This window comes from Pseudophryne corroboree, chromosome 2 (genome assembly GCF_028390025.1).
Source record: "Pseudophryne corroboree isolate aPseCor3 chromosome 2, aPseCor3.hap2, whole genome shotgun sequence".
Taxonomy (NCBI): Eukaryota; Metazoa; Chordata; class Amphibia; order Anura; family Myobatrachidae; genus Pseudophryne; species Pseudophryne corroboree.
In genome coordinates this window covers 997,483,161-997,495,177 of record NC_086445.1, presented here as the reverse complement: position 1 = coordinate 997,495,177, position 12,017 = coordinate 997,483,161, and the positions used below count along the sequence as shown (strand labels likewise).

Below are 12,017 nucleotides of genomic sequence, written 5' to 3'. Positions count from 1 at the left end.
ACTACGGGTGGTATTCATGTGACCGCCGGTCAGCTGACCGACAGTCACATGACCTCCTCCACCAGCCCGACGGGTCACTGTCCCGATGGTCGGCATGCCGACCAACAGGGACTATTTCCACTCGTGGGAGTCCACGACACCCGTAGAGTGGGAATAGAACCCGTGGCGACCGCAGGTCGCCACCGAGCCCTCAGCGTGGTGAGCGCAGCGAGCCCGCAAGGGGCTTGCTGCACTCGCCCCTCCCCGCCGGGATCCCGGCGTCGGTAAGCTGACCGGTGGTCAGGAGACCGCCGGTCAGCCGTACTACACCCCATAACTACAGGTGCTAAACTACAAGGGGCAAACTACAGGGGGGCTAAACTACTGGGGGCATTACTACAAGGGGGCTAAACTACTGGGGGCATTACTAATGGGGGCAAACTACAGGGGCTAAACTACTGGGGGCATTACTACTGGGGGCATAACTAGAGGGGCTAGACTGCAGGGGGCATTACCACTGGGGCTAAACTACAGGGGGGGCTAAACTATATGGGACAAACTACAAGAGGGCTAAACTACTGGGGGCATTACCACTGGGAGGCTAAACTAAAGGGGGGGTAAACTACTGGGGTCATAACTGCAGGGGCATTACCACTGGGGGCTAAACTACTGGGGGCATTACTACAGGCAACATTATTACTGGGGGCAATACTACACAGGCGCATTACCATTAAGCGCATTACTAATGGGGGCACTAATAACAACGGCATTGTAAAGGGGGCATTGCATAAGGGGCACCACTACTAAGGGCTCTGTATAAGGGGCATTACCACTGTGGGCACTACCAGTACAGTGGAAATTGCATAAGGAACACTACTACTGTGGGCATTGTATAAGGGGCACTACTGCTGTGGGCATTATCTGTATTAGGGGTGCTACTACTGTGGGCATTATTACTATTCTGTGACCACGCTCCTTTCTTTTTGAGACCATGACCCTTTTTTTGCAATACCTTTATGCCATGGAGAGTTCCACCACTTCTCTAGGACCACTTTATGCACTGTCTATGTCCCAGTATAGGTACAATTTAAGTTACTGTAGGTGTCTTGTATCATATGCTGTGAGATCAGATCTCAACATGTCTGGCTCTTGCATGTTATAGGATAAAAGTTTATTTTCCCTTTTAAATACAGAACATTGTCTAAATTACAGTGCAAATAACAAGGTGCTATATTTATGGTTCATCAACAAACTCATGTGCAAAACAAATATATATTTACAGAAAGAATGTATATAGAATAAAAAATATATTGCACTTCACGTTTGGCACACCACTCATTACTGTTCAGTATGCGTAAGCTCTACTAATCATAGTCCTTAATATCTAAACAAAGAGGTGGAATGAGGAGTACCAGATGTATGCATTGCTGTGCCATAGAATGGATACAGGGTGGCTAGTGAAAAAAAGCACAAGTGATATAAAGCATTACAGCCTTAATTTTTTTAAATTAATACCAGTGTCAGTGGGCCACTCTTCTGGGACAACCAAATGTCGGTGGGCCACTCCACTGGGTTTTCCAAGTATCAGTGGGCCACTCCTCTGGGACTCCCAAGTGTCAGTGGGCCATACTTGCCTACTCTCCCGGAATAGCTGGGAGGCTCCCAAAGATCGGGTGGCCCTCCCGGCCCTCCAGAAGAAAAGGCAATTCTCCCGATTTTGTATGTTCCCCCCTGCCCAGCCACCCACTTAGTGAGTAAAGTGGCTGGTCCGGGCGGTCGATAACGCGATTCTCACTGAATTGCGTCATCATAGCCACGCCACCTGCAGTATAATTCCGGTAATCTCGGCATTACAGAGCAGGGGCGAGGCTACAATGATGGGGTAACCACGCCCTCATTCTGCCTTGATGCATCATAACTCCGCCCCATTCTGAGCCGACCTGGCTGCTCTCTCCTGGGACAGCAGCCAGGATGTCGGCAACTATGGAGTGGGCCACTCTACTCGGACTTCCAAGTGTCAGTGGGCCACTCTTCTGGGATTTCCAAGTGTCAGTGGGACACTCTTTTGGGACTCCCAAGTGTTAGTGGACCCCTCTACTGGGACTCCCAATTGTCTGTGGGCCACTCTTCTGGGACTACCAAGTGTCAGTGGGCCACTCTTCTGGGACTACCTAGTGTCAGTGGGACATTCTTTTGGGACTCCCAAGTGTCACTGGGACACTCTACTGGGATTCCCAAATGTCAGTGGGCCACTCTTCTGGGACTACCAAGTGTCAGTGAGATATTCTCCAGGCACTACCTAGTGTCAGTGGGCTACTCTTCTGGGACAACCTAGTGTCAGTTGGTCACTCTGCTGGGACTCCCAAGTATCAGTGGGCCACTCTACTGGGACTCCCAAATGTCAGTGGGCCACTCTTCTGTGACTACCAACTATCTGTGAGCCACTCTTCAGGGACTACCTAGTGTCAGTGAACTACTCTTCTGGAGCAACTAAGTGTCAGTGGGCCACTCTTCTGGGGCTAGCAAGTGCCAGTGGGCCATTAATCTGGGACCCCATAGGTGTTAGTGGGCCATTATTCCCAGACTCCATAAGAGCCACTACTAAAAATAATGTATTGCCTATTATTCAGGGAACACTAATGGGGTGATTACATGTCAATCCACAGATTGCACAGCTCTTTTGTAGAGGACAGGATGCCAAGAGTAATCTGAATAAGATTCTATCACACCGTCAGTTTTTCAGTAACCTGAGAATCTGAAGTAGAGTCTGATAGAGGGAGGTAGAGAGTTCCAGGGAAGAGGGGCAGCGTTAGAGAAGTGCACGAGAAGAGGAAACACTAAGTGCTAAGCAGCCAGTCATGGGTAATAGCTAGCACTGAATTTGGATAATGTTCATATTAAATTCCCTTCTCATGGAGATCTTTCTCATCCTGATAGGAAAATACATTTAATAAGAAAGAGAAAATGATTAACAATGTTATGAGGACATACATTTTACCAGTAGTTTTGGTTTCAGCATAATGAGAATAAACAGCTGTCTGGCCATCATGTCCAATATTAGAAAACTGCAAACTATGGTTAATAAGGATGAAGTGAATTGTAGTTTAGTAACAACCAAAGAGTTTTGATTTGAATGCTCATCTTTCAGATATTCAGTCAGTTATTTCCAGGGCAGGTACAGTCTCCACCATTTATGGTGACATAGGAGCATTATATGACTTGGCACCTGGGTTCTCTAGTACCGTTACCTGGCTCTTCTTATCAGGGAAGTCATTGGCAATATATTTGCTGTAGGGATCTTGGTCATCCAGGTGCTTATGTCTCTTTGACCGGGTGGTACTGACTAGAATGGCTACAATGATGAAGGAGAACATCCCGATCATGACCATCAGATACAGGATGACGTAGTCAAAGTTCTCTGCGTTCATCGTGTCCTGCAGTTCATTGTTCTCCTGCGTAACATTATTGCGCCAGTTGTTCATGTAATCTTCAAAGATTTTCTTAAAGGCATTTTCCAACTTCTTTGTGAAGTTACCTGCTTTGAACATGATTGCTGATGCTGTGAGGAAACCAGAGAGTATGTTATTGTATAGAGGGGCATACACGCAGAAAGGACAGACAGGAAATGTCAACAATGCATGATACATTGATCTGCGTAATAGTCTTTTATAGGTACTGGTATTTTACGTCACTCGTACTGGAGCATGTGTGTAAACCGTCATCCTTTCAATGTTCTCTATACACTTGTTCTTCTCCATATATTTGTATCCAGGTTGCCCGTCCCCAGAGAACTGACTGTTAACCAGCTGAGGCAAATGAAATACAAATCCTGCTGTTATTCTAATAGGGTTGTTTATTTATTTATTTTAACATCTACCAGTGGCAAACGCAGGATTTCTAGAGGGGGGTTTCCACATGCAATCTACCATCTCACACTCTGCAGAACATTGGAGCAAGTGCGGGAGTCTGAGGTAGCAGTAGAAGAAACTAGTACTGACCCTGGTACATATATGTGCACATTATTCTTTTTAAACACTAAATAGTGAACGAGATGTAATGAAGTCGTCGTCCGTCTCACAGTGTTTGCCTATGCCAGTAACAGTAGCAGAGCAGGGTGCCTTTGACCATCACCTCCTAGCTGCTATGTATTAGGTGGGTTGTGCTACATAGGGGTGTATTCAACTGAAGTCGGATTTCCTGACTTGTCGGATTAACGGGAGTAATAGGTCGAATCCAGATTCGACCTATTCAATCATACTCCCGTTTATCCGACAAGTCAGAAAATCCGACTTGTCCGAAAGCACGTGGATTGGCGGCTTAAGAACCACGTGTTTTGTCGGATTCGCGGCCAAATCCGACAGGTTTTAGCCCCGTTTCCGACAATGGAAAGGATCCAACAAGCATTGAATACACCCCTGTGTGAGGATCTGCAAAAGTCAGTTTCTATAATTCTTCTCAGTTCCGGGACTAATTTTGTGGCCTGTTACTGTATGTTCAATACCAGAGCAATCACCACGGCCAATGAGAATACAAGTTGAGCAATGTTCCAATAGGTTTAAAAGAGTGATTGTGTATTCCCCTGTTTGGTAGAAGCACAAACATGTTATTGTAATATATTTATGCTTTATGACATACCTGTAATTCACCAGCATGCATTGCAAACTGGATACATTAATCAATTACACAAATGAGGAAAGAGGCAGTTAGCAATTTATCATTATAATACTGAAACATCCTGAACCCCATAAATAAACAGGCCGACTGTATTGACAAACTACCTTACCCCAAGCACGCAGAGGCCCCGATAAACGCATAATTTAATATGAAATACAGGCACCAGCACCTCCTCTCTCCGTCCGCTGTTCCCCCACCCCCTCCCCCTCCCCGGACCGTGCAGTCATACTGGCGCCGTTTACAGAATAATCTATTATTATTAAATACTGGAGCCCGCCCCCAGCATTCACACACACACAAAATCACCTCCTGGTCCTCGCTGCTCTGCAATCCAGATTTCGTGGGCTGGCTGCTGGCGGGGGGTGAACCCATGCTATGCTTGTCTTACCTCTCAGCCTGAGAGGAGCTGCAGCTGCTCCCCCTACATGCAGCAGCCAGCCTCTCAGTGCGTGTGTGAGGCAACTGCTGCTGCCGCGCAGAGAGACTATCACAATGCAGGTGAAGCTCAAGCGGCAGTCAGACCTCCGTGAATGGGTAGTAAAAAAAAAAATCAGTAAACTGCTGCACTATAGATCGGCGGCTTGGGTTTCTGGGTACTCGGAACCCCCCCCTGCGTGCGCGTGTGTCTACAACTAGACGATATCATGGACGATGTACCTGATTCTGACACATTGTTCACAATATTGTCTAGTGTGTATGCACTCCCGCCAGGAGTGGTTTTAGGTGCGAGCAAGCAGGGCAGGTCCCACAGACGCCCACTGCCCACCCGCACCCCAGCTGCAGCAGGTGCCATGGGCTGCATGGGCACCTACTGCAGCCGACAGCATTACAGACACAGTCAGACACTAGAGGTCCCACTTGACCTGTAGAGTGCGCAGGAGAGCATGGAGACAGATGCCAGAGATCAACTGGGACCTCTAGCGCTTGACTGTCTCTGTCAATGGTGTCAGCTGCAGCGGGGCCCACGCAACCCACGGCGCCTACTGCAGCCGGGGGACGGGGGGACAGAGGGGGGGGGGGCAGCAGGACCCCTGGCAATGAGCAGGAAGCTCCTGGCAATGAGCATGGAACCCACAGCATGAAACCCCTGAAAATGAGTATGAAACCCTTGGCAAAGAGCATGAGACCCCTGACAATGAAAATGAGACACCTGGAAATGAGCAGGAAACCCTTTACAACAAGCATGAGACCCCTTGACAACAAGCATGAGACCCCTTGACAACGAGCATGAGACCCTTGGCAATGAACATTACACCCCTGGCAATGAGCAGGTAATTTAAAAGTAATTAGAAGCCTTACTGTGGGGCATAATTTGTAAGGAACATTATTGTGTGTGGGGCATAAAATGCTGTAAGGGGCATAACTGTATGTGGCATAATGGGTATGGGCATTACAGTGTATGACCTAATGTGTGGCATAACGTGTAATGGGCATTATGGTGTGTGATATAATATGAAATGGGCATTATGGTGTGTGGCATAACGTGTAATGGGTAGTAAAATGTGTGGAATAAGTTGTAATAGGAATTACAGTGTGTAGTATAACGTGTAATGGGCATAGCGGTGTGTGGCATAAGATGTAATGGCCATTATGTGTGTAGAATAACATCTAATGGTCGTTACGGTGTGTGGCATAATGCGTAATGGGCATTATGATGTGTGGCATAATGTGTAATGGGCATTATGGTGTGTGGCATAATGTGTAATGGGCATTATGGTGTGGGAATAATTTGTAAGGGGTATTACTATAAGGTGAAAAAATGACAAATAATGTAAAGGGCATGAAACAGGTGTTTTTTTCCCAGTGTGTTTGTTTTGCCTGTGTTGTATAAGGGGCTCTACCTGGCGTAATGTGTATAAGGAGTACTACTGTGTGGTGTAATGTGACTGACGGGCACTACTGTGTGGTGTAATGTGAATTGGTACTATTTGGTGGCCACGCCCCTTCCCCATGAAGCCACACCCCTATTTTTTAGGCACGCAGAAGGCACTAACCTTGTTTGCAATGGAGGGGGGAGTTGCCAAAGGAAACGTTCGCCTTGGGCGCCACAAGGTCTATAACCGGCCTGACTCCCGCGCGTCGTCACTGACATCCTCCATGGACTTTCATACATGTCCGACCAGCGACATCTCCATTGAGGGCCCCCTGCTCCCCCTAGTCGTCGCTCGTCACTGCTACCATCAACAAGTGTGTACAGTATGTACTTGCCGATGCCAGTCCTGCAGCTGGGTCCTGTCGTTGATGAGATTGTGCTGGGTACACATCGTTTAACGTGTACCCAGCTGAGGTCTAGTTGGCATGCTGCCAATTCACATTTTATGCCACACTGTGCATTCTGCCAATCCACATTATATGCCACACTGTGTGTGCCCCAATTCAAATGACATGCCACACTGCCCCCATATTAGTTGTTACTAACTTGCTGTCCTCAGCCTCTATGAAGCTCCAGTCCTGACTCCTGTCCTGCCACTTTTTCCAAATGACATCTCGTTATCACCATGCAGGCTGGTGAAGGAGGAAGAGAGGTGGGCAACAGAAGGGAGCACCACCTGTATCATTTATAATGCTGGGTGGGCACGGCTGGCCTGGCATTGTGCTCCCTTATAGAGAAGTCCTGTTGATTGCCAGGCCAGGGGGACTGCGTTAGTTTTGCTTATGGGCAGGATGGTGCCCCCCATTCGACCAGTGCAGATGGCATCCTGACCAACCTCTAGTTACGGCCTTATATACATCGCCATCTCCTTTGGGTATGCTGTAGCTGTAGAAACAATCCGAGTTATCGCTGCATTACACCCAACCATCCCCTTACTGTAGTATTCCACATTATTAGGAAGCCCTTACGAAAGTACCCACCGGGAGCAAAAATCTTGTGGCCGAAACTAAAAGACTCAAATGATTCTATGTCATCCGAGGTTAGAAGAAAAATAACATATTTGCTACGATAGACTTTGCGAGTTATTAAAGCTAAATGACGAGTTTATCTTATATGAAAAGACGTGTAATTACAGTACAGTCACTGGATTGCAGTGCATTATCTGCCCCCACTCACAGGCGTGCGTCATTGGGAGAGCTATGCTACGCAATAGGTGTGGTCCACGACTGACTCTCAGCAGTAAAGCTTATGTGACATAATGAGGAGCAGCTCTTGCCGCGGGCAAGCAGGATTTTTGCCCGGGGCGCAGCATTCTTAAGGGCGCTGCCGCCGCCGCTGCGCCGCCTGACCCTCCCACATGCTGCCGTGCGGTTTGCCTGACATCATTGCGCACCGCATGGCATTGTGGGAGCGGCCACAGACGCTAGGTGTCCTAATTGACCTCTAAAGTCATGTCAGGAAGGGGGGGGGGGGGGCAAAGGAAACTTTCGCCCTGGGCGCCACAAGGTCTAGAACCACACCTGGACATAATATTGCTCCATCTTTATATGCGGCACTTGGATGCTTGTGTTGGTACTGTCAATCCCAAATGTACCAGTAACTGCTAAATATTTCCACTGTACTGTACCATGAGGGTAATTCAGATCTGATCGCTGGGCTGAGTTTTTTTGCTGTCCTGCGATCAGATAGTCGCTGCCTACAGGGGGAGGGGAAAAGCGCTGTGCAAGTGTGCGTTCGCTTCTTTTGCAGAGCTGCACAAAAATCAATTTGTGCAGTCTCTGCGCAGCCCAGGACTTACTCGTCATGTGCTATGGAATCCTGCTGATCGGGGCCGGAGCTGACGTCGGACACCTTCCCTTCAAACGCATGGTCCCGCCTGTGTTTTTCCGGACACTCCTTGAAAACGGTCATTTGGCCTCTTCCTGTCAATCTCCTTGTGAACGCCCGTGCGTTCGGATTTTTCACACCATCCCGTCGCTAGGCGCCGATGGCTGTTGCTGTTGTGCAACGCGCCGGCGCAGTGCGGCTCTGACGCATGCGCAGTTCAGATCTGATCGCCCGCTGTACGATAACACACAGCAGCGATCGGATCTGAATTACCCCCCATATGCCATCTTGATTGGAGTGTAAACGGGTAGCACATGCACATACTTCCCCTGTAAGCTGACCTACTTAGTAAATATGTATACATACAGTAATTAAAAATAAAAAAAACGTCATACTGTTTTTTTTATTATTTTATTAAACTGACTATCATCAAATGAGAGCTTATAACCAATCATTGAAAATAATAAAATTAGGTAAGAGGGGGGAGGGGGGGGGGGTGAAGGGCGGCCATTGCTGTTGTGCCTTGGGGTGCCCTCACCCCTAAATCCACCCTAGCTCACAGCAGTGCCATTGATTTAGGCTAATAAGAAAAGTGTAATGGGAAAAACTGTCACAGCTTAAAAATATATATAAACAGTATATACAGGCTCCCTGTGATTGGGTGGTTTATATAACACATGACAAGGCCCTCATTCCGAGTTGTTCGCTCGCTAGCTGCTTTTAGCAGCATTGCACACGCTAGGCCTCCGCCCTCTGGGAGTGTATCTTAGCTTAGCAGAATAGCAAACGAAAGATTAGCAGAATTGCTACTAAATAATTATTTGCAGTTTCTGAGTAGCTTCAGACCTACTCACAGATTGCGATCACCTCAGTCCGTTTAGTTCCTGGTTTGACGTCACAAACACGCCCTGCGTTCGGCCAGACACTCCCGCGTTTTTCCCAGACACGCCTGCATTTTTTAGCACACTCCTGGAAAACGCTCAGTTACCACCCAGAAACGCCCCTTTCCTGTCAATCACTCACTGATCAGCAGTGCGACTGAAAAGCGCAGCAGGATCCACAGCAAAACTGCTAAGTTTTAAGTTAAATAACTAAGCGCATGCGCCCTGCGTGCCTTGCGCATGCGCAATTAGCAACAAATCGCCGCATAGCGAAAATCGGCAACGAGCGAACAACTTGGAATGACCCCCAAGGTGAATACAATTTTGTTGTTGCAGTTTTCCATTTTTACTACATTTCTACAGAATGTGAATTGTGTTAATTTTTTTTAATCGCTGCATTTTAGAAATAATAATTATTATTTTTTTAAGCTTTAATGCTGGATAAATTAGCTTTTTTCTGCAACTCTAGAATTTAATATCCAGACAAAGGGGGTTATTCAGATATGGACGCATATTGCGGCATACGCAGCCAGATCTGCATTCATCTCCTCACATGCTGGGGGCCGCCCAATGCTTCCGCAATTAGATTTCATACGTTTTGGAACTAAGTATGACCCTTGGCTGGGCTGCGCTATCAGGGGGTCTGCCGCCATTTTTTTTTACCAGAGTGGCTGCGTGTGACGGCATGCAGCCGCCACAGAAATGTTCCCGCCACTCCCCCTCAATGCCATGACGACCCCCTCCGGCAGATGACACTGTAAATCACATTGTGGCCGCATCCGTTGGTTATGCGACTGCTATGTGTGTTGGCAAACTGCGCTGCGGGACGCATTAGCAGCCGGGTCTGAATAACCCGAAATGATCCATAACAGTCCAAAATTAGAGGATGCTGCAAATTACAGTTTCGGGAAAAAAAAAAAAAAAAAAATATATATATATATATATATACACGCACTGCTCAAAAAAAATAAAGGGAACACTAAGATAACACATCCTAGATCTGAATGAATGAAATACTCTTATTAAATACTTTGTTCTTTACATAGTTGAATGTGCTGACAACAAAATCACACAAAAATTATCAATGGAAATCAAATTAATTAACCCATGGAGGTCTGGATTTGGAGTCACACTCAAAATTAAAGTGGAAAAACACACTACAGGCTGATCCAACTTTGATGTAATGTCCTTAAAACAAGTCAAAATGAGGCTCAGTAGTGTGTGTGGCCTCCACGTGCCTGTATGACCTCCCTACAACCCACACAAGTGGCTCAGGTAGTGCAGCTCATCCAGGATGGCACATCAATGCGAGCTGTGGCAAGAAGGTTTGCTGTGTCTGTCAGCGTAGTGTCCAGAGCATGGAGGCGCTACCAGGAGACAGGCCAGTACATCAGGAGACGTGGAGGAGGCCGTAGGAGGGCAACAACCCAGCAGCAGGACCGCTACCTCCGCCTTTGTGCAAGGAGGAAAAGGAGGAGCACTGCCAGAGCCCTGCAAAATGACTAGAGATGAGCGCCTGAAATTTTTCGGGTTTTGTGTTTTGGTTTTGGGTTCGGTTCCGCGGCCGTGTTTTGGGTTCGAACGCGTTTTGGCAAAACCTCACCGAATTTTTTTTGTCGGATTCGGGTGTGTTTTGGATTCGGGTGTTTTTTTCAAAAAACACTAAAAAACAGCTTAAATCATAGAATTTGGGGGTCATTTTGATCCCAAAGTATTATTAACCTCAAAAACCATAATTTACACTCATTTTCAGTCTATTCTGAATACCTCACACCTCACAATATTATTTTTAGTCCTAAAATTTGCACCGAGGTCGCTGTGTGAGTAAGATAAGCGACCCTAGTGGCCGACACAAACACCGGGCCCATCTAGGAGTGGCACTGCAGTGTCACGCAGGATGTCCCTTCCAAAAAACCCTCCCCAAACAGCACATGACGCAAAGAAAAAAAGAGGCGCAATGAGGTAGCTGTGTGAGTAAGATTAGCGACCCTAGTGGCCGACACAAACACCGGGCCCATCTAGGAGTGGCACTGCAGTGTCACGCAGGATGGCCCTTCCAAAAAACCCTCCCCAAACAGCACATGACGCAAAGAAAAAAAGAGGCGCAATGAGGTAGCTGTGTGAGTAAGATTAGCGACCCTAGTGGCCGACACAAACACCGGGCCCATCTAGGAGTGGCACTGCAGTGTCACGCAGGATGTCCCTTCCAAAAAACCCTCCCCAAACAGCACATGACGCAAAGAAAAAAAGAGGCGCAATGAGGTAGCTGTGTGAGTAAGATTAGCGACCCTAGTGGCCGACACAAACACCGGGCCCATCTAGGAGTGGCACTGCAGTGTCACGCAGGATGTCCCTTCCAAAAAACCCTCCCCAAACAGCACATGACGCAAAGAAAAAAAGAGGCGCAATGAGGTAGCTGACTGTGTGAGTAAGATTAGCGACCCTAGTGGCCGACACAAACACCTGGCCCATTTAGGAGTGGCACTGCAGTGTCACGCAGGATGTCCCTTCCAAAAAACCCTCCCCAATCAGCACATGATGCAAAGAAAAAGAAAAGAAAAAAGAGGTGCAAGATGGAATTGTCCTTGGGCCCTCCCACCCACCCTTATGTTGTATAAACAAAACAGGACATGCACACTTTAACCAACCCATCATTTCAGTGACAGGGTCTGCCACACGACTGTGACTGATATGACGGGTTGGTTTGGACCCCCCCAAAAAAGAAGCAATTAATCTCTCCTTGCACAAACTGGCTCTACAGAGGCAAGATGTCCACCTCATCA

General features: G+C 47.5%; 1 protein-coding gene across 1 annotated transcript in view; it reads right to left on the bottom strand.

The window, feature by feature from the left end:
• Positions 1–1,165: 1,165 nt before the first annotated feature.
• KCNE2 (potassium voltage-gated channel subfamily E regulatory subunit 2) overlaps positions 1,166–12,017 on the bottom strand; it is a 31,445-nt gene continuing 20,593 nt past the window's right edge. Inside the window, exon 2 of the mRNA XM_063950508.1 lies at positions 1,166–3,538. Coding sequence (XP_063806578.1) covers positions 3,171–3,527 — 357 coding nt within the window. The 5' untranslated portion in view covers positions 3,528–3,538 and the 3' untranslated portion in view covers positions 1,166–3,170. The remainder of the gene's footprint in view (positions 3,539–12,017) is intronic.